The 22,693-nt window shown below is 38.3% G+C and overlaps 1 protein-coding gene across 1 annotated transcript in view; it reads right to left on the reverse strand.

Annotated features, from left to right (window-relative positions):
* The window catches only part of AP3B2 (adaptor related protein complex 3 subunit beta 2), a 42,760-nt gene extending 31,939 nt beyond the window's left edge, over positions 1–10,821 (reverse strand). The window contains 5 exon segments of the mRNA XM_072402236.1: positions 260–420; positions 1,980–2,075; positions 2,161–2,235; positions 2,324–2,399; positions 9,348–10,821. Coding sequence (XP_072258337.1) covers positions 260–420; positions 1,980–2,075; positions 2,161–2,235; positions 2,324–2,399; positions 9,348–9,571 — 632 coding nt within the window. The 5' untranslated portion in view covers positions 9,572–10,821.
* Positions 10,822–22,693: the final 11,872 nt, after the last annotated feature.

Here is a 22,693-nt window from a genome sequence, read left to right on the forward strand (position 1 = left end):
ATTGCTTTAGATTATAATATTATTTATGTCTTCACTAAAACAAGCAGTGTCTTAACTCCTAAAATCTGACCAACAGTCTTCTGGCGGTTCTGACTTTGGAACGTGTCAGAAACGCCGCAGCAGTCTGTAGCAATCACTCAGGTATGCTTTACCTAAAATAAAGCTGCTAAAAAATTTTTACATGACTTTAGAAAGACCATAATGTGTTTTTAACATGAAAGTGCAGACCAATTACATGCAATAACAATAATCTTTTTACCTATAAAGCTTGGGTATAGCATGTGCTGCTGTTTTGCGCACATAGGGAGACATGTCAGAAGCTGCCTCTTTTATTGCAAGCATCATGATGGGTACAATGATTGGCACACGGATACTTGAGAGAACGCGGAGAGCACTGGCCCGAATTAGTTGGTTTGGGTCCTGTAAAAAAAATATTGCTTATCTCAGTGCATGTTCTTGGTTTTATTAGCACAAAGATTGAATAACCATAAAAGTATAAAAAAAGTTTTTAGCGGTAATACAAGGTCACAGTTCCTGATTATCAGACAAATGCAATCGACTCTTTTAAATTATTAATTATTGTCAGCTTGCAAGCAGAATAAGAGAGGCTTATTTCCAACCTGTTTTTGTTTTTCCAACAATCAACCCCCACCCCTTTCAGAATGTAATTAAGGAAAGCTGATCTTCTTGTTACAAACATGATCTTTTCTCATAATCCAAAGTAATATATTATTTTCACTCATTTTTTGTAAGTATAAAGGTGCAGATCAGGGTACTACTACTACTATGCTAACTAAATCTTTTCTAGTCAAATATAAAAGATCCAGACATTTATTTACAGAGCATAGGTTTTGGGCCAGTGAGGAGACATCATTAACAACCATTCAATGATTACATACAATGACAGCTTTTGTCACTTGTATGCTACTTCTTGGTCATAATGTACTATCTAAGGAGTCAACTTACTAACACAGCACAATTCATTAAAAAAGTGTGTTTTTCCTGATCAATGGACCATATAATGGACAATACCATCTCAGTCCTTCTTGATTTCTTGTAGTAGTAAACTACAGACCAAACGAAGTTACCTATAATTTAAAACATTACATTATTATTAACTAGTATTTATATACGGCTAACATATTATGCAGTGCTTCACAAAGTCCATAATCTTGACACTAGCTGTCCCTCAAGGGGGCTCACAATCTAATGTCTCACCATAGTAATTTGTCATTACTACAGTCTAAAGTCATTTTGGGGGAAAGCCAATTAAACTGCATGTTTTTGTAATGTGTACTGAAACTGGAAGTGGAAATCCATGCAAACAAAGGGAGAACCTGCAAACTCCCTGCAGGTTCAAACCTATGGCCTAGGCTGTGACACAACCTGTTTGATTTGTGTAATGTAAAGGAGTATACTATACATTTTTAAAATAATATTATTCACCTTCTAATTTGCCTCCAAAAGCCTGTCTATCCTTTCACCCTACAAAATTACTATATAACTCAGGCCAGACAATCTAGAATACCACTAAGGATAATAGATAGGAACCCCATTTGTTACTCACCCCTTCGCCTACACTATCTGTTATGATTAAACCTGATATTATTGTATAAGTGGCACATAATACAGAGTTTAAAGATCCATGTAGAGCAAAGATAATAGATCACCGGGTCACCTAACTTCCCACTTTCTCTGTAGCACACCTTACCTTGTTTCTGCACCATATAAGTTATATGTTCAGCTATACCCTGAAGTGCAGAGGTTTCCACTTTGCTTTGAGTGCTGAACAGAGCACCAAAGGGGCAAGAAAAGTTTAGTACATGCAGTAGAGGAGGCCGGGTTGCTTAGTTAAATGCCCTCTTTTATCTGTCTAGCAAGAGGTAAAATAAATATTTACATAAAATAAAAGAATTAAGGAAGATCACAAATGAATCTGAATGCTTCAAAAGATATGCCACCATTAATGCTTGACCCACCTTTAGCCCTCTCTGAAAGGTGGAAATGGAGAGAAGAGCCAGATCCTGTTGTTCTTCAGCATATCGAACCAAATAGACATAAACCAATTTCTTCACCTAAAAAAACAAAACACATTTATGTTCTGTAGGCAGAGTATAACGGACTTTTTGTGTGCTATCACCAAAACATTTTTCACCGTACCTCAATATTCTTACAGGCCACGTTTTTCACAACAGCTGGAAATAAATCTGATGTATTCTTTCCTCGTGCTATCATCTAAAAAAAAGGTGGACATAGTATTACTTTGCTAGACTCAGCACATGATATTTGTGATATGTTGTTACGCAGGTAAGGAACCACTCACAGCAACAATCCTTTTCATGGCCTCCAGCTTCAGGGAGTCCTTGTTACTGTCCAGCATTTCCTTCAAGTCATCGTGTCTACAGAATGAAACAAAACACATTTTACACATATTTTGTTAATGAATATAGTGTTATGCAATAATTCTGTACAAAAAAGAATTGCAGTGAGTGATAATTTTGGTCTTCTAGGGGTATATTTATAAAGCAGTGGATTTGACATGCACTGCAGGTGTATCTTGCCAGGGATTATAGCAAATGGTTTACTGGTTTTCTAAATACATCTCTACTATATTAGCAAAATTATGTATAACCAAAATGTGAAATGGAAGACAATAAATGTGGTTTTCTCAACTAAAGTTCTTCCAGATTTTTTTTTATAGTTCATTGAGCAGAGGCAGAATCATCCCCTATCTACAATGACTACAAATTTCCTGCTGATGTATCAGACGTCTCTGACTGCCAGTGTAAAGGGAACACTACACTTGTCACCATCTGTGTTTCTTTATTTTATCATTATTTATATTAAAATTATTATTGTCCTATGGGGTATGGGGAATGATCCCTGCTGGATGTCAAATAATAAAGACCTAGGACCTGATTTATTAAAAACTCTCCAAGGCTGGAGAGGATACACTTTCGCCAGTGAAGCTGGGTGATCCAGCAAACCTGGAATTGTAGTGTACTTCAAGGCTGGAGAAAATACACTTTCATTAGTGAAGCTGGGTGATCCAGCAAACCTGGAATGGATTTAGTCCAGGATTCAAAACATTTGCTAGCAAATAGCAAATGACTTTGAAGAAATCCATTCCAGGTTTGTTGATCACCCGTGCTGTAGATATAATAGTAGGGGTTCCCAAAGACCTCCAGGGTGAGAAAACTGAAAATATGGGGGGAAAACCAGCATACCCGAGTTTCATCCTCCCTGCAATTGCTTAAGCATGGCTATCAGCACGTCACTCAGTTCAGACAAATCCCTTCTGTCTGCTGTACATACACAGCACTGTGTACAATACTGTAATGTAAATGTCATCACATTCGTTTCCATTTTAAATAGGCTGCAGAACTACTTAATTTTACACCATTCAAGGCTATAGTATCAAATATGACTTAAAAGGTAAGGTATATAATAGCAGAGACTAAAGACATTAATTTCATGATCTAAAAGTAATTAATTATACAGTATGTCATATTTATAGTACTAAAGGTAATATTAAAAATAAAAAAAAAAATCCTAATTCAAGCTTCCAAGAAACATTGCTTCCCCGCATTTTATAAATAAAAATACATGGTACATTTTATATTTTAATGTATACCTATCATGGAATAAATTTACAGACCTGAAATTGATGAAATGAAATTGCTAGTTGCTCTGACCAATACGTTGGTTGTACAGAATAGAACACATACGCAGCAAATGAGCAAAAATCATAGAAATAATGTCTAACAACTATACCATATTTAAGAAAGGGAATAAAATATTGAAACTTTAAAACAAAGCAGAAACATGAAAGCAAGACAGCCATGCAACCAGTAGCTCAACAGCAAAAAACCAGTCCCCATATAGGAAATCTGGCAGTAAACTATAATGTGGCATCTTCTACAAGTTACTAATGAAAAATCTATTTATTAGTTCTCATTACAAATCCTACATCTCATGGTGTTTAGAAAGGAGAGACAGGGGGCTCAGAGAGTCTCAGGTAGGAGCTTCTGCTATTTGTTGTGGTACATGGATTGGGTTCAAATCAGTCTATTTGGGTGGGTAAAGTAAAGTAAAGAAAGAACGGCTGCATCTCTTTATGTCACATTCAGGTCCCAATAACAGGCACAACAAGATAAATACCGGTAGTATGAGTTTTCAAATCACCCTTTCATACTCTCTTTCCTGTGTGCTTTGGCCCAATAGCAGCTACTGGGGTTGCTATGCTGGTAAATACAACCTTGAAGGTTGCTAACATTTGCAGGCGAAATAGACAAAACGGCAGCCTATATTTTACTCTTAGATCCCCTTAATACTTGTGGTAGCAAACCATATTGTTAGAAACTCTTAGGTGCATACCAAACTGCTGCTTTCCACCTAGGAGCTGCAAACTTATGGTGCAGTTCTTTCTCTAGAGGAGGAAAAGGAACTGCACAGCCAGAAGCAATGTTTGGCTTCCAGGAACTGTTGTCCGAGATTCACCACAACAGCAGCTGTTGCACAGCTTTTCTGTACTCTCCAGTCATCCTACAGATTTAATGATTTGGTTGGCATCTCAGTTCATTAGCACATACCAGACACTATAACATCACTTTTTTGGTAGACATCTGTATAAATTGTACAGTACCTTGTTTACTCTACAATGCATGAAATATAAACCACTTTGGAACCCTCACCCTGTCATCTCTATATAACATGACACTTATCTGTAAAATATTCATCAATGTTCTCTGGTTGCACCAGGATGAAAAAGGATGCCAAACTGCTAATGGTAACTGCAGCAACCCTCCATCTAGCTTTTCCGTACAGAGGTCACATCCTGGTGACCCTGAGTATTCATCTGGTTAACGATGCTGAATATCTCTTGTAATGGGCCACACACATTTAATCAGGAACTAAGACAAAACTTGGCAGGCACAATATTGTTGCTGTAATCACATACACAAAGCTAGCTAGTGCTAACAAATGTTCTGCACAAATGCCCTTTTTTTTCTTTTGCTTTTTATGCTGACTCACAAGATTCCAAATTATAAGTGTATATAGAAGATTTACTTTATTAATCAAATCATTTTTAATTTCTTTTACTACTCATTTACTTTTATTAAAACATCAATATAGTTGAAGACTTTGTGACAAGGGACACAAAATAATGGAAATATTGGATAGTATTTAGATAGCTGGTCTCTGTTCACCAAAGATCTTTTCTCAAATTGGTTCTATTGTGTAATTTATTGTATGTAATTAATGATGGGAGTAAAGTTTTCTAAAAGATATTTTATTAAAATGACTCAAGACTCAGGGTAAAGCACTGTTGAAGCTATCAATATTATATAATTGCATATATAAAAGCATAAATAAATAGAATAAACCCAGCTATCTTATACAGCTATAGATGCTGCTATGCCTGTTTTGGGTTTGGGAGATGTGTCATTCACATCAGCTTGGATGGAAACTTTTCAGACTGAAATTTCTAACAGGTAGAAAGCAGGAAAACAAAAATAAAATAACTGACCAAAGAAATTCAGGGGTCTGAACATTACATCAGTTTATAGCTACAACTGTTTACCCACAAGGAAAAAATGAATCAATTCTGTATTTGTATTTATAGTCACAGTTCTGTGCTAAGTTACCCTAGAGCTAAGTCTGTACCTTTACAAAGCAGAGACTACAGCTCAGTTGTAGCAGTCTGCAATGTTATAATAAATGGAATGAGATACACTCCTCCCAATGGACTGAGTTCACGCCAACCTGCCATCAGATGAGTTACCAAACGAGCATCAGGGCAATGCAATGTGACCTGTACCACAGTTAGTAATATGAAATCCCAGCAACACTAAAACTCTCTGAGAAGAATGGACACTGCAGTGTGAAACTTCTCACCAATGAGAGAAGGTAAAGATTGTCTTGTGAAGCTCCTCCGCTTTTCAGTAAGTACATCTGCTATTGCTGTAATGTAATAATGCCAAGGCTAATGGCATATCACTGGAGCTTGGAACATGAAGTTTTCTGCTATCCTTCTTTATCTACAACCTTGCATTATACATCACCTGCATGCCTTATTGCTAATACAGAATACACAAAGTCAATAAATTAAAGCCATATGAGATCTACAGCCACTGGGGTAAAAACAGTAGCATAAAATCATGTGCCAACAGTCATTAATTTCATATACATCCTATTCGGGGCAGGGTCCTCCTCTCCTGTGTCACTGTCTGTATTCGTCTGTCATTTGCAACCCCTATTTAATGCACAGCGCTGCGTAATATGTTGGCGCTATATAAATCCTGTTTATTATTATTAATATTATTAATATTAAATACCATAAAACTGCATTATGGGTGTACATGGGACTGCAAACAGACCTAAAGTTTTGTAAAGGTAAAACAAGCCAGAGACTTGGGGAATAAATATTCTGCTGAGACAGTCCTCACTGCAGTGTTTTCTCATTTCTTGCTTTAGTCATTAAGGAGAAACATATTAGTAGATGAGTAAGTTACCATATTATTATTAAACAGGATGTATATAGCGCCAACATATTAAGCAGCGCACATTAAATAGGGGTTGCAAATGACAGACAGATACAGCCAGTGACACAGGAGGAGCAGAGGACCTGTTTGTATTTTATTAGAATTTGCAGTCACTATGATATGTGTTCATAGAGTAAGGGGCAATAAACATTCTCTAAAAAAGAGTGTTGGGGATCAACCAGTCTGTTCAGCACTAAGCACCGATAGTACTGTTTACTTTGTCAGTCACACACAGCTAGACCATCCACTTCTTTCAACTTTTCTGAAAGAAATGTATTAATATACTTGTCATCACGTTTATTTACTTTCCAATGCATAAAGCCCCACCTTGGCTGTGCCCTGTGTGACAAGTAATTGTATATTGTGTATTGTGGCTGGATTTCACAGACTCCACTGCTTCTTTATTTTGTACAATCATTGTAAAATCTGATTTATATCCAATTAGTCAAGCCTTTGTATTGTTACTGTTGGTAGATTCAAGCATTTTTAGAATTAAATTGTAACATATATGGCCTTAATTGACCATACAACTGAATTATAAATTGCTTAAAGAAAGGCAGTTAGCAACGAAAAGAGGAAAAATATTTGATGAGACAGTGAATATCAGTTTTCCACAGTCTTTAGTGCTTATTTAATGACACAGAGAACAAAGTGTGGCCATTATCGTTATTTTCTCTGAATTCTCTAAACTGCTGAAAGCTTATATTTAATTGTTGTGGGTAACAACACATCCCTGTTCTCTCTATTACCCTAATAAACAGGCTCCTATACTTACTGGTACATATGACTATTCTATAATATACATTCAAATGTCAAACAGATGCCAAAAAGGCATCACCTCCACATCCTATCGTATCTGCACTTCTCCTGTAATTAAAACAATTCATCTTAATGCATTCTTAGCTTCACTTATGTCCCTATTTAATGTACAGCACTGCGTAATATTTAATATACTGTTTATTATTATGAATATTATTGTCAGCTTTAGACTGGAGATGGCAACTTTTCACTTTATGGCAACTGGCCTCCATTTTCTGGCTACCTGCAGACCGATGAAATTGGGAGAAATGACATGATTGTCAGGTGAAGCAGGGATTGGGATAACTACTAGAAGGAAGATTTTGCTCTCTCCATCTTTCAAAGGCAGCTTATTATGGGTAGAAGTTAGCAGAAAGAGGAATCACTAGCTTGGAACAGAGCCCATGGAAGTACGAGCGCCCACCAGGGAGTGGCAGGACAATGAAAAATGTATTTTCATACCCAGGCAGGTACTGCTTTGAGGTCTGAACTATAAATATGCATGAGTTGAAGGACAACTCAGCTCATAGACCTCTCTTCTCCCTTTCAGAGCCTTGCACCTGTCCTACCTCCCTCTGAGCCCTTCAGCTACTTGCTCTCCCCTAGAGCCACCCAGAGCCCCATATTTCAATGCACCCCAACGCATTTTCTGCCAATGTCAATGAAGGGCCGCAGTACAGTATGTGGATCGCTAACAAACACATTAGTTTGCCGCAGTGTGCCATAATCATTGAAACTATTTTGATAAATCTTCAACCATTACATACATTTTAACACAGGGTCCCCACTTCCTAATCTGCTGCCTGGCTCCCCCAATTTGTAGGCCAATTGATTTAAAACATTCCCAGTTAGACTGATGTCTTAAAGAAGTCAGAAATAATGATTCATAGCTGTAGAACTATGCAACAAAACCTGAATAGAAAAATGGTTATTGCAAATGCCTGCCTAAAGTTTTCCAAAGTATACCAACAAAAAGTCAGCAACAACAAAATAAAAGCAAAACATATTTCACCTATTTAAGTATTGATAACAATGCAATCTTGTCCCTCAGCCCCTTTTAGCTGGGTGCACCACCCGGCGCTTTTCAGCTGTTGGGCTATTGTGAAGTTGGGTCACAATACTGGGGCTGCCATCCAGCTACAATTTTTATTCCCTCCCAGTCTAAAAACATTTCTGGGTTGAACACTGCAATGGCTACTGGTATAACTGTGCAGGTAAACAGTTATGTAAAATTATTACCACTAGGCACTATATATATATATATATATATTAGATGTTTAGAGATTGTGTTGTATTGTTTTAGAACTCCTATAGTATGTATTCAGAGTGAGCAATAGTAACAATTACATTCTTGTACAGTTCTTGTTTTGCAGTATTTCTTGATTATTTATTTAATGAATCCTCAAAAGCTACTACAAATTTTCTCCAACTACAACTGAACTGGACTTCCCAGCACACCAACTAAAAACACATGTATTTCTAGAGCAGCTGGTGGGCTACAGCCATGATGTTTGTCCATGTTTTTCTGTTAAATCCAGTAAAAGTTAACAAGCAGCTATGTTTCATGTTCACAATCAAATACTGGATCTTCTATTTGATATTCTTAAACGTTATCATGAAATTCTATAAAACAGGCATCTTGTGCCGCACTTATGGCAAGTGTAAAGTACAACAGGTGTTCAAACACACCAAACTGGACATGCTACTGAACACCTGCTGAGACGCTGCTGTGACCTACATGAGAAGAAGCCAAAACCACACATACCTCCCACACTGCAGGCTGAAGCCTACTGTATTACAGTGTTAGGACTTAGTATTTGAAGAAAGATACTTAGTAATGCATAATAAATGTATAGATGTAATGTATGACATAAGGACATTGCAAAACTGTATTAGGGATGTGTCCCATTGCAAACCACATAAGTATTCTTTTTTTAACTACAAGTTTATATTGTTAGCCCAGACTGATCCTACATACACCCAGGTAGTGCAGGGGCTCCATACCGCACAGGCTGACTGGGGTTGCTACTGGATCCATTGTTTTCCATGCTGGATACACTCTCTTGGGATTTCAGAAGTCGTAGCTCATCCGATTGCAATGCATTGTAAAAAGTTTGAACTCCCCCATCTGGGGACAGCACAGGGCTTTTTGCCTCTTCTGCACGATGATTCTTTACCAAATTCACTGCTGACACTGGTAATTGCAACAGCTTCTGTACAGGCTTCATTGCTGGAAAGATGTAAAGGCACAAAAACGTCTGTATTCAGGACAAGATCCACAGTGTACTTCTGAACAAACTGTTCAATATAATCAAAGAAATGTCTCGGGGAAGCCAGGATTATGTAGAAGTATGCAAAAGACAAATTGCCTAAGGTGATCCAAGAGATCCAGAGATAATACTCAGGTATGATGACAATCCGGTCACTTAGGAATGGTTCCCATCTGTAGTGGCTCCTAAGAATAATGCTCCTGTATACCTGCTCACTGTCCAGGATTGCATACGTTACATAGTATTTTGGAATGGATCTTCTACCTTTGCACCTAGAAACTGGGCTAAATACTGCATTAGAGCCATATTAAGAGGCTTCCTATAGGAAAGACCATTTATCTCCACCCGTGTCTCTTTCCTAGCACAGCACACACTTTATACTGATGGCCAAGGTACCCACCTACTCTCACCTGGTTCTTCCCCACCCTCCTGCCCACTTCTGTCCTATCTGATTACATTCACACCTATCACTTCTGCTTGCCTGTCATTCTCTCCCCAGCTTCACTCCTCTCCTTTCTTTTCCTCACTCCTGAAGCTCTTTGAACAATTCTGGATCATCTCCGCCTGTAGCTATCTCTGTGACTTGCCCATTGCCTTGCAGCCATTACATAGTAAGGCGCACTCCCTTTTTTCTCCTTTCCTTTAAGCAGCTGGTCCTGTATCAGTCAGTCTGAGCCACGTTTGCAGGTCATTCTCCTCCTCCAGTTTCCCCACTCCTCCCACTCATCTCTGGAGCATATCTCTGTGAACATGACTCAGCCTAGAATAGATGATGTGCTACAAACCCCATTGCTTGCTCTCACACTCCCACACACTGTACATCCTCCCCTGTCTAGGCTGCAGATTCACTAATGTTTCATTCATTTTTTAGTAGCTGCTGAAATAAAGGGAGCTTTTAGGGGAGCAAGGTGGGGATTGCATTGTGCAAAAAGAACTACAGAAACCTCCCAGTTCTGATACACTGTAAGGCCTTAAGCAATAAATTAGCCCTCCTGCAGTGCCATGTACAGTGTTGATTCATATACAACCCTGGAAGGTGACACAGATTATTTACAGTGATGCAGACTATCCCAGGAAAAATGTACTAAAACCTATAACAAACCATTTGACTACTGTATGTGAAATTTGTATTTGCACTCACAGTCTGTTTTTCTGGACATGCTTTGGGTTTTTTTCTTTATTAAGGTAAAACAGTTACTTTGACCTGATTAGGGGGTAAATGTATAGAAATCTTGTCTTGGTAAAAGAATTGTTAGTCCTAACAAGTACACTATTAGGCAGTTTTGTTAAATGTGCAATACAAACAACCATAATCTCCCTTTAATAAAACAGGTTAGGAACTTCAGTTACTGAATTTTCATTCTCCCCTTCAACAAATCTGTTTGTACCTAAAAATGTGAAATTGTCTTCCAAGAAAAGAAATTTAAGAAATGGTACTAATAAACACTGTCATCAGTTCAGGTTATAGGTAGCCAAAGACAGTAGAGGACAGTGTAATGTAGAGACATTACCCATCCACATATCTGTGCTGACCACTGATCCCCGATGCCCCTCCTAATATGTGAGACTTCCCCCACCTGCTAGATTGTAAGCTCTTCGGATGTCTATGGCTAGCTGTATGCACGAACTGCATATAAAATTTCAAAGAGAGACAATAAAAAAAATCTAGATTTCCTATATGCCCCTTCTTCAACATCTCTAAACAAACCAACGCTGCATTCATCCAATGCAAAAAAAAAGAAATAACTTTTTAAAAATATTCTATGGGAACCAATATTCCATAATTTATGCAATCAATGTTACAAACTGTTCCAAACACTATGTTTCAAAGCTTCTTTGTTTCTATGCATTACCAAAGTTTTCTGTCAGCTAAACTGGACAGCCTATTTATTATCACAGAGCTTGTAGACTGACAACCAAATAGGTTGAAATATTTTTTATTTATATTAAGTATGAGAGTGCTGCTAACAATAGGAAGATTTACAATGCAAAACATCATAAAGCCAATATTCTCCAATATACTTCATTGCTTGTATAAATGTATTGTCTGTTTGGTTATCATGATGTTTTCTGAACTTCAGTCATTTACCAAAGTTCTCCAAGAAAACAAATCTGCTCTAGATAGCCTAACCTACTTCTGCTCTATCCTGTGGCCTATTACTGGCAAATCAATGTGATAAGCAGCCCTATCGACAAAAGAAAAAATTAGGACATTTTACTATTTTTTAGGATGTCAAATATAAAATTTTGCTTCTAATACAGATCAATAAAAAAAGAAAAAAAGGAAAATAAACACATAGACATCAGAGACTTAACACTGTATAGCCACAGAGCACCATCTAGTGGAGAGTTTGAGGTATTGTCTCCAACTAAATAAGGAACATATTATAAATTGATGTGCAAATTAGGCAAACAACCTAACTTCTACAAAAAAATGTACAAAAAATAATCATTGTTTCTACGAAAAGCTATGAATGTACAAACTTCTAATACTTTTTCAAGTAAATCTGGATTAATAAAAAAGGAACTGCGAGTGACTTCTCCTTTTCTGTCACATAAAGAAACACATTTTGCAAGGTGTCAGTAGCAGAATTTATGATAGCTTCTGCAATGTTGCAAAGAAAGAAGAAGAAGAACATATAACTGGCTTTGGTGCCAAACAAGTATATGCACTGTAAGCAAAAAAAGGAATACAGTTTTGACCAAACAATATATAACATAAATATTATTGGGCATCTTGTGAAATAATTAAGTCAGGAATAGATTTGTTCCAATGGACCGCTGGACCATTTTTTACTCCTATAAACTACTGACACTAGGGCATTATTTACTTCTGTCAGGGCATTGTTCACTTCCATGGACCACTGACACCAGGACATTTGCTACTGAAATATAAATTGGCTGATACATTAAAAATTTCCTAAAGCGTCACACATATCCCCAAAATGATATCTGTAAGTCAGGAACAAAAAAAAAACATTCTGCATTTACGGCACACAAACACTTGCAATATTATGATTAGTTCAAATACTGTAGCATAAATACCTAGACTTGCCACAAAGGAATGACCTAAAACAGCCAAAAACCATTACAGAATCTCCAGCACTAAAAAACTGCCAAAAACATTGAAATAAAAATACAGGTAAAAACATTTGTGAAGACATTCTGTAGCTCTCAGATATCTTTCTACAACCTTTCTACATTCTAACCCAGTGTTTCTCAACCAGAGTTCCATGGAACCCGGGGTTTTCTCCAGAGGTTGCTAGGGGTTCCCCGAATAATGAGCAATGTTTGACTCCCAGGTCATTTTAACTGACACCAATGATCTTTTTGGCTATTTGTAAGGATGACATTCTTACCACTGGTCAGTAATGTACATGGGATTCTTCCAAATAACTGCACGGGTTCCTTGAAAACTTAAAAATATTTTAAAGGGTTCCCCTATGTTGAAAAAGTTGAGAAACACTACTTCAAACCAAAAAGTTTTTTTCATAGATCAGCGTTTCTTAACCAGGGTTCATCCAGAAGTTGCTAGAAGTTCCTTGTCTCAATGGCCACCAATGTAAGTGGCATTCCTCATTCTGACCACCAACCACACTGTACTGTGAGCTGTACAGCAAGGGGTCCTGAAAGTTATTTTAAGGGTTCCCTCAAGTTTAAATGGTTGAGAAACTCTGGGGAGTTTTACCCTTTACCATTATAATATTAATTTTACCTCCATACATGGCTACCCAAAATCTTGCTTCCCATTGTGCATGCACGGCATGACAAAATAAATTGTCACTAATGAAATAATAATATTGCAGAAGTATGATATAAATAATACATTTAGTTATAATATAAAAATAATAAATAAGATTATTTGAATTTTGGGCTTGTGCACATCTTACTAGAAGTCTGCCTCAACTAACATTCTAGTCCTCAATCCATGTGAATGACTTCCGGCCTTACGGTAGGAGGCAGCTACTGCTTCCAATCGAGGAATCACCAATATTTGACCTAGACCTGATTGACACAGTGTAAAGCTAATTTTGGGGGAGAAGACAATGGGATAAATGTGGGATATAATGACAATGTGGAATCACTATCAAATCAGATAGTCTGAAAAAAATCCACACAAAAATAATGAGAAAATACAATAGAATATCCATTCCTATTCAAGGCTCCATGTAACCCTTGGGTTCCTTCAGGGGCTATTAGGGGTTCCTTAAGCTTTGGCTGATTGACCTCCCATCTGGTTGTATCTCCCTAAGTTTTGGATCCTCACCATTTGGCTAAGGCAGCAGGATGACACCAGTGCTCATTTAGCAATCTAGATGTATGGCATTCTTTCCTGATTGTCACCATAATAGGGACATCCTTCCCACTAACCCTCAATAAATAATTTTAATGGGATACCCTGAGACCTGAACTTTATTTCACAGGTTCCCCTGGGATAAAAAGCTTAGGAAAGGCTGCTATAGGAAACTAGTACAGAAGTGCATACAAGAGGTTTACATTTTTTTCATCCATGCTCAACCAGGGTTACGTCCTGTTCATCTTGCCCCCACTATCTGCTCATTTAAAAAAGAGCACTCAAAACTCATTTTTTCAAACTTGCCTACCCATCTTCTTCTGTCTTTTGAAACCGTCACTACTTCCCTCCACTACATATCTCCCCTCCTAATGTGTACTTCCCCCACCTACTAGATTGTAAGCTCTTCGGGCAGGGTCCTTGTTACACAGATATACAAATTCTTATTTCATATTTTATATTTAATACAGTGGAGCATTGTTCAGTACAATATATTTTCCCAGAAAAGTCACTGATCATAAATGATTTACAATATCCTAGTACTCATCATGTTATTTATCTATTGATATCATATGGTACAGATCAGCCATCAAAGCACAAGCCATGTCTGCCATGGAAATCCCAAGTTTGTGTATATGGAGGAACATAGATGTGACAAAATAATGGAAACCCTCTTGCTACTAGCTATAGTTTAGTAAATCAGCTTTATGTTGGGTTAGTAGATGCAATCACAGGAGCAGGCTGTCCATGATGGAGAATAGTGACCCCCTTGAAGAGGTCACATCTGTGCATGCCATGATTGGATGCAGAAAGCTCCCAGCCCCCTCCTGTGTGTCCCTGCTGAGATAGAACCATCCCCCTTCTCCCAGCATTGTATGAGGAGAACTGGCCTAACAATGACTGTGTCCCCTCTTCTCATGCCTAGGCACCGAGCAGCATCTCTCCGCCACTCCCCGGCCAGGGGTAAGCAGGCTGCTCTCTCACCTCTTATAGTCGCTGCTGAAGATGCCGCCGCTGGCCGGGTCCTGTCCATATTCGGGCTCCCCCAGGCTGCCCCCCTTCTCCTCGCTGTACCCCGGGCTGGCAGACATGGCTCAGCACTGTGCGTGCGGACAGCGCCTGCAAGTATACAGCCTCTGCTGACGTCACCAAAGGGGCGGGGACTCTGCTCAAATCTTCAGCCCCTCCACTTAACCCCTGCACTGCCCCCATCTATATAAAGCATGCAAGGCATGCTGGGAAATTTTACTATATTATACGAAAGCTCAGATTTATATAATATTTATTTTATTATTATTAAACAGGATTTATATAGCGCCAACATATTACGCAGCGCTGTACATTAAATAGGGGCTGCAAATGACAGACAGATATAGACATAAAATGTAAACCCATTCGGTGAAAGAAGATTTTTAATGTCAAAATCAGGCGATCTTGCCATAACAGTGCTTTCTTTTATGGGGTGACAACTGTTTGTGAACCGTGGTTTTGCGTTGTCACATACACCCTGATGGAGATTGGAAGTGACAATGCCAGTGTTTATCAACCAGGGTTCCTCCAAAGGTTGGTAGGGGTTCCTTGAGCAATTGGTAATTTGTGCCTCTAAGATCGGTTTAAATGACACAATGATGTTTTTGGTTATCTATGAGTGACATTCTTCCTACCGGCCATTATTATTATTTTTTTTATTATTATTAATAAACAGGTTTTATATAGCCCCAACATATTACGCAGCGCTGTATAGTAAATAGGGGTTGCAAATGACAAACGAATACAGACAGGGACGCATTAGGAGGAGAGGATCCTGCCCTGAAGAGCTTACAATCTAGGAGGTGGGGGAAGTAACAGACAATGGGCCTGATTTATCAAGGCTGGATAGGATACACTTTCATCAGTGAAGCTGGGTAATCCAGCAAACCTGAAATAGATCTGGTCTCGTATTCCAAACTTTTGTTAGCAAATAGCAAACAACTTTGAAGAAATCAATTCTAGGTTTGCTGGATCACCCAGCTTCACGGTGGAAGGTGTATCCTCTCTAGCCTTGGAGAGCTTTCATAAATAAGGCCTAATAAGAGGGGAGATATGTAGTGGTGGGAAGTAGTGGTGGTTTCCAAAGACAGAAGATGGGTAGGCAAGTTTGAAAAAATTAGTTTTGAGTGCTCTTTTAAATAAACTGAAGGTAGGAGCAAGCCGAATAGGACGAGGAAGACAGTTCCAGAGAGTTGGGCCATCAATGTGGAGGCATTGTTTCCACTGACCACACCACTAATGTACTGTAAACTGTGGATATAGCAATTATAGCAGGATTCCCCAAGACCTGGAAGGTATTTCAAGGTTCCCTCAAGTTAAAAAAGGTTGGGAAAGCATACAATGCCAAGCTACAATATCTAAAGCAAAGTACTTTCTTGTAATAAAAGCGGAATAGACTGCAGAGATGGGGACATTATCCTGCCCCTGTACAAAGCATTGATCAGACCACATCTGGAATATACAGTCCAGTTTTGGGCACCAGTTCACAAAAAGGACATTGTGGAATTGGAGAGAGTGCAGAGAAGGACAACTAAATTGAACTGAATCTATTCTTCCTTGGGAAGAGACATTTAAGGGGGGATATGATCACCCTGTATAAATATATAAATGGTCCATATAGAGAACTCTCCTCCCCATTATTTACTTTGAGATCATTACAAAGAACAAGAGGGCAATCTTTGCGTCTGCAGGAAAAGAAGTTTAAGCTCTGGATAAGAAAGGCATTCCTCACTGTAAGGTCTGTGAAAATGTGGAATCGGCTCCCTCAGGAAGTAGTTTTAGCAATTACTATAGATTGCTTTAGGAAAAAGCTGGATGATTTCTAGAAGCACAGAATATAACGGTATTAGGGCTTTTAAGGAAAGATAACAGACCGTTGATCCAGGGAACATCAAATTGGCTCATGGAATCAGGATGGAATTTTTTCCCTGTTGGAGCAAATTGAACAGCAAGCCCCCATTTATTTTTTAAGGAGCTTCCATGGGTACATAGAATGTCTCCCGAGGCAGTAGTTTACTGAGGAAGCAGTACCCCAGAACTTTATTTTCAGGGTTAACATTGCATAAATATCATGCAGCAAATATATCTATGTTGTTTTGCTTTTTTTGTTGTTACATTTTAAAATGATGTTGTGTCTTTTCATGATTACATTTGTCTCTCACATCACTGAGCCCTATTGGTCAAACAAGTCAAATTGCTATTTTTGCTGCTGAGCTAAAAGTAATCAGAGATAAAGCACTAGAGATTGTACTATTTTTAATAGTCCTAGGCTGGGTCTACACAGACTGTTTCCCCAGTGTTTAACCTGACTTTTTATGAAAGCTTCCATTGAAAACAATGTAGGCTTTTATAATCATTTTTAGCAGGACTTTGGAATCTGAAGACTCCCAGATCTCAGCCACTCCACCCTGGGGAATGAGTACAGGGGTACCTAAAACCCCTTACTCATTCCCAAAGGCACATCTGTGGGACTCCTGACAGTGTTGGATCTCCAGGCACTAGAGGGCAAATGAGGACAAGTCTCCCCATTCACCTCTAGTGCTGAATGGCTGAGAAAAGGGAAACCCTGACGCTTGAGTAGGGGTAAAATTAAAACTCTAATAAACGCCTATGTAAAATCGCAGCAAATTGTGATAAAATACATCATAGGCGATTATAGGAGTTTTTTAGCGTTTTAAGAGCAAGCTTTTAAACGCTTGTAAAAGTGCATAAAAGCGCATATAAACGTGGTAGGAACGTTTACATGCTTGTTTAAAACCAGAAACAAATGTAATATGAGTTCAGGGGAAAGTTTGTTTTGTGTTGCTTATGTGCAATGGATTACCATAAGCACAATAAAGATTAGACCACATTGAGTTCCCAGTCCAGTTTCATTAGCTGTAGTGTCCAGGAGGGGTAGATATATCATGTTGCAGCTGTACAAGGGCCCCCAGGCAGTCCTCAGTCAGCAGGGGCCACTGCAGCAAATCACATGGTCTTTGCCTGCAAGCCCACTCTCTGTTGACAGCTTGCAGCGCAGAGTGTACACTAAGGGTGCATGCTGCAGGCTGTTAACTGAAAGCAGGCTTACAGACTGTACGACCTCAGAGCTGTGCAAGTACCTATTGACTTCAGGCAGGAAAGGAGGAAGGGTAAAAAGAGAAAAAAAGAGAGTAAGCAAGAGAGAAAAAGGAGGGAGAAATGAGGGGTATAGAAAAAGGGAACAAAAAAGAAGAATGGCAAATAGAATGGCTGTGATAATGTAAAAGGCTTTCTGTTTTGTAAAAAGCAGATATCGCTACACTCTGCTCTGACCACTTGCAGTTTATGAAAGGACCCTGGATAGGGGCTATGTGGCAACTCTGCTTAGACAGGTAGTTCCCAGGTATAGGGTGGACTGTGGTAGCAGAGCCCATCAGCAAGCAGGATTAACAAACAATAGCATTGAGTTACTAGTAGAGAAAAGGTTCTGATAGTACCAGTACAATGTGGTCTTTAGTAACACAAGCACACAAGAAGCTTCAAGAAGCTTCTGGTTTATCCGTGAGTTGATACAATATTTCTTCATTTAAACTGAAATCTTGGAATGTCCCTGCTGATTGATTGCTTGTTCCTCCTCCTGATACAGTAGGAAAATGTTGACAGAATTATTAGAAGTCTGAGGGAAAGGTACAAGATGGGGACACATGGGGAAAAAATCATCTATTTTATTGAATACACATCGTCAGACATATGTGGATTCATTTTCACCCCAGAATAAAATTCAGGCAATTGTACTTTACTTTTAAATCACTCCACAGCTCGTTTCACCTAACCTGATTTACAAATACACTCCTAACCATCCTCCCTGCTCCCAAACCCTCTTCCAATCCATGGCTTCAAGACTTCCCCAGGGTCACCCCCACTCTCCGGAACTCCTCATCCTATTAGGCCTGCTCCCGCTTTTCATACAACTTTTAATCATACACTTCATACACTTTTAATCTCATTTTTTTCAAATTTGCCTACTCTTCCTCCTGTCTTTCTAAGCCACCATTCCATATCCCTCACCTCAGATTAGATTGCAAGCACTTTAGGCCTCTGCTCCTCCCTAGTCATTGGTTGTATTTTGTCTGTCATTTGCATTCCATATTTAATGTACAGCACTGCATAATGTGTTGGCGTTCTATAAAATAAAGTTTATTTTTAATAATAATGTATAACATCTTTCTTCCACAAAAAAGGCTACTGGGATCAGAAGGGTAATGCATTTTTAATGAAGATGATCTAGCAATGTATATCACATAGGAAATCATATTGTGACAATCATTGGGGCCCCATATGCCCTTTACCTGGATTGGCCAAGAAAAGACAAACACTGATGACGGCTAAAGTGTCATCAGGATTTACTTTTTCTCAGGCAATCAAAGGAAAAGGCATACTGAGACACTGTTCCCTAGCAGAGCGATCGCACGTGTTCTGGGGCCACATGGATGCAGGGAACAGGGTCCCCATATGCCCCCTCCTTTGATTGGCTAACAAAAAGTAAATTCTGATGACGGCTCAAGTGTACCTATGTTTAGCCAATCAGCACTATGGGTGAATGGGGACACTTTTAAATGCTCGGGCCCGTAATAGCGCACAGTTTTATACCATGACAAAGAACAGAAAAATACTATTTAAAGATGTAGTGTCAAAAAAAAAAATAAACAATGCATACCAAAGAAAAATGTTTCAATGTGAATGGTTTCATTTACTAGGAGCAGAGAAGGAGGTAATAAGACAACTTAACTAAAAATAACAAATGTTTTGAAACTTTATCATTACAACCCTTTTTATGAATGAAGCCTGCCTCCAAGGTTTTTCCCAACGACTTCATGCTGCATTCATTAGATTTGTATGAGAAATTTAATTTATATGCATCTTCACCTTATCAGACCTAATTGAAACCATAATTGGCTGTATGGCCTTTGAAACATTGTCAATAGGTTTGGAATGGACAGTTCCTGTACTACAAAAGGGGGTGCTCACATTAGCCATATCCTCAGTGTATGTTGGCACCATTAGGAGAGAACAGGATGAGTTCAGGGACATCTGTACCAAACTGCTAATCGATGGTGTGAGTAACCTTTTCTTTTGTCTCAAAGTATTCACAGCTATCAGGATTGCATTACAGTATGAGTAGTTTTTTTGTTTACCTGTAATTTTTTTAAGTAGTTTTTTCAAAATGTGTTTTTACTGTTACTTAAGTATTGTATTTTATTATATTTTAAATTACTTACAGTTAAAAGTGTAAATAAACACAAGCAGACAGTTAAAACGCTTTATTCTGTTAGTTCAACACAAATATTGGGCTGCACCTGTCAAAGATACCGTATTGATTTACCGGTAACATGTTTACTGAACCAATCTAACTGTAGTTAACATTCTTGGCCAGCAGGTGGCGTCTGTTCTGCTACTCATACCCTACTACACAGAGAGGGAAAAAGCCCTAACCATCTTAGAGTCCAGGGAAAAACTCATCGTGTTAGGTATTTAAACATCAATTTCATTTTCATTAGAGGAAACTGGGTGCTCTTCCCTTTCATTAGAGGGAACCACATCTCTCCCTATTACTTATCCAACAGAGGACCAGGATCTGAAGCTCTAAATACATTAAAAGCTGTAAGGCTAACAAAATGAAGATTAAATACATCTTTCTAATATGACTGACCAATGTCAAGTGTAACATTGCAGTAGCTAAGGAAAATGTTGTTCGCAGTTACATTACAGTTTGGCAGTACTTATAGTTTTAGGCAAAACATGTGCCAGACTTCTAACTTTGGTAGTTGCAGCCACATTTTTGCAACTTCTGTTTTAGCAAGGTGGATGAGGCACAGAGTGTACAAATTAGATTTCACAATTCTGTTTCTTAGGTGTTAGATGACTGTTGGTGTTTGTTGAAGAAACAAATCGGGCTACAGCTTTTTAACAAGGGAAAACCCCTGAAGTAACTTTCAGGTCTTGGTGAACCGCTGCTATAATTACAATATCCACAGCTCATAGTACATTAGTATGATGGTCGGTAGGAAGAATATCTACATTGCTGGCCAGGTGAGAAGAATATCATCCTTACAGATTGCCAAAAAATAGCTGGTCTTAAAACTGGCACAAATTGCTCATTGCTGAAGGAACCCTGGTTGAGAGTCACTGAGTCAGTGTGTAGAAAGTTTGGAACTTCCGCAATGTATTTATAGTTATCTTTGTGTCAATTGAGTGATCTCCCATTTCTTCCAGTTCCCAAGACACCACAGGGAATGCATAGAAGCCCTACTAATCACTTGAGAAACCCTGGTTGAGAAATACTGGTCTATAGCATCCACATTGTACTGTATGCCACCTCTAGTAGCTGTATTGTATGAAAATGTTTGACGGCATGGTCTGCACTGCAATAACACATTATACTCCCTTATACCTTGTAAATGTTGTGTGTTAACATGTTTCAATCTGTTATTGCACTTTAATTTGTATAGATATTTATTTAATTCAAGAATAAAAAAGGATGAAATTTGCAATGAGGGTCCAGAGACATAATCCAGCACTGGAGATCTCAAAGTCTCTCAGCCAAAGGTCTATAAAAAAAAAAACAGCCCTGAAAGCCAATGTATAAGCAACAATATGACCCTTGATAACTGGCTCAGTTCACCTAAATGAATCTGTAGAGACAGGGCAAATAGAATGAAAGTGCCACTGCTCTGGTCAAATTTCATGGAAAAAAAAAAGTTTTGCAGTTAACTTAATTAGAGCAGCTTCCAAAGAGATACTTCTAGGATATTCGTGGCATGTCCTGTCTGGCAGGATTGTGATTCAGCTTGTAGGTCATCAGTTGTTTGATAAGAGGCATGCGAGATGCTATCTCTCACAGCGTGGAAGAAATCTCAATTGAAAAAAAATTTTGAGAACAAAAATGCTAGTCTACTAAACAGTTAAGATGAGAGTAGAAAGACATCCAACTTCCTGAGGACCTAGCAAAAAACTGAATGCTGGTAACAATTACCTGATTTTTAGAAAACACATTTTTTAAGCACACTGAAGAGCTGAAGATTTTGTTCATATGGAATAACCTGAAAAGATGTGGAATCTCAAACCGTGTCAAACAATTATTTTTTTAAAGAATTGAAAGTTCCCAAGCCAGTGGACAACAGAACTTACCCTTGTGCACCTCTTCTCTTTTTTGATAATTTATGTATTTCAAAAGAAATAATGCACATGGTTTTAGTTTTGCAAGTAAAATCTTTTACCTTACACCTAATGGTAGTTTAGGATTTGTACCTGGGTTAATAAATTCACTAGGACAGATCAATGGAACTGTGATGCCACTTCATTCTGTTCCTGTCTACTTTGGAGAATTAAAGTGAACATGTACACAGACTAAGAACATTGAAATATTACCATATTTTAAACAAGCAGTAAAACCACTCTAAAAAAAGACCCATAAACATCTGTAGTTATAGTAATCAAAGAAAAACAAAAAAATAAAAATAAATCAAACGTTCACAATAGAGGAATAAATTTACAACATTATCCCCCTTAACTCCTGCTAAATCTTGTCTGCTTGCGTATTTCTAATGTAAAGAAACACAAGGTGCTTATTAGCTACTTAAGCCAATACTTGTCTATCACCAATCTCACAATCATTGTGGTGATCCTTGAGGAATAATTACATCACAGTACATGCAGCTGAAGAAGCAAGAGGGGGCTTGTTTTTTTTTTTAAAAGCTATTTGACTTAATATGCAAAGTACTTTAATGTCTATAGTC

Source organism: Pyxicephalus adspersus, chromosome 2 (genome assembly GCF_032062135.1).
Source record: "Pyxicephalus adspersus chromosome 2, UCB_Pads_2.0, whole genome shotgun sequence".
Classification (NCBI taxonomy): Eukaryota; Metazoa; Chordata; class Amphibia; order Anura; family Pyxicephalidae; genus Pyxicephalus; species Pyxicephalus adspersus.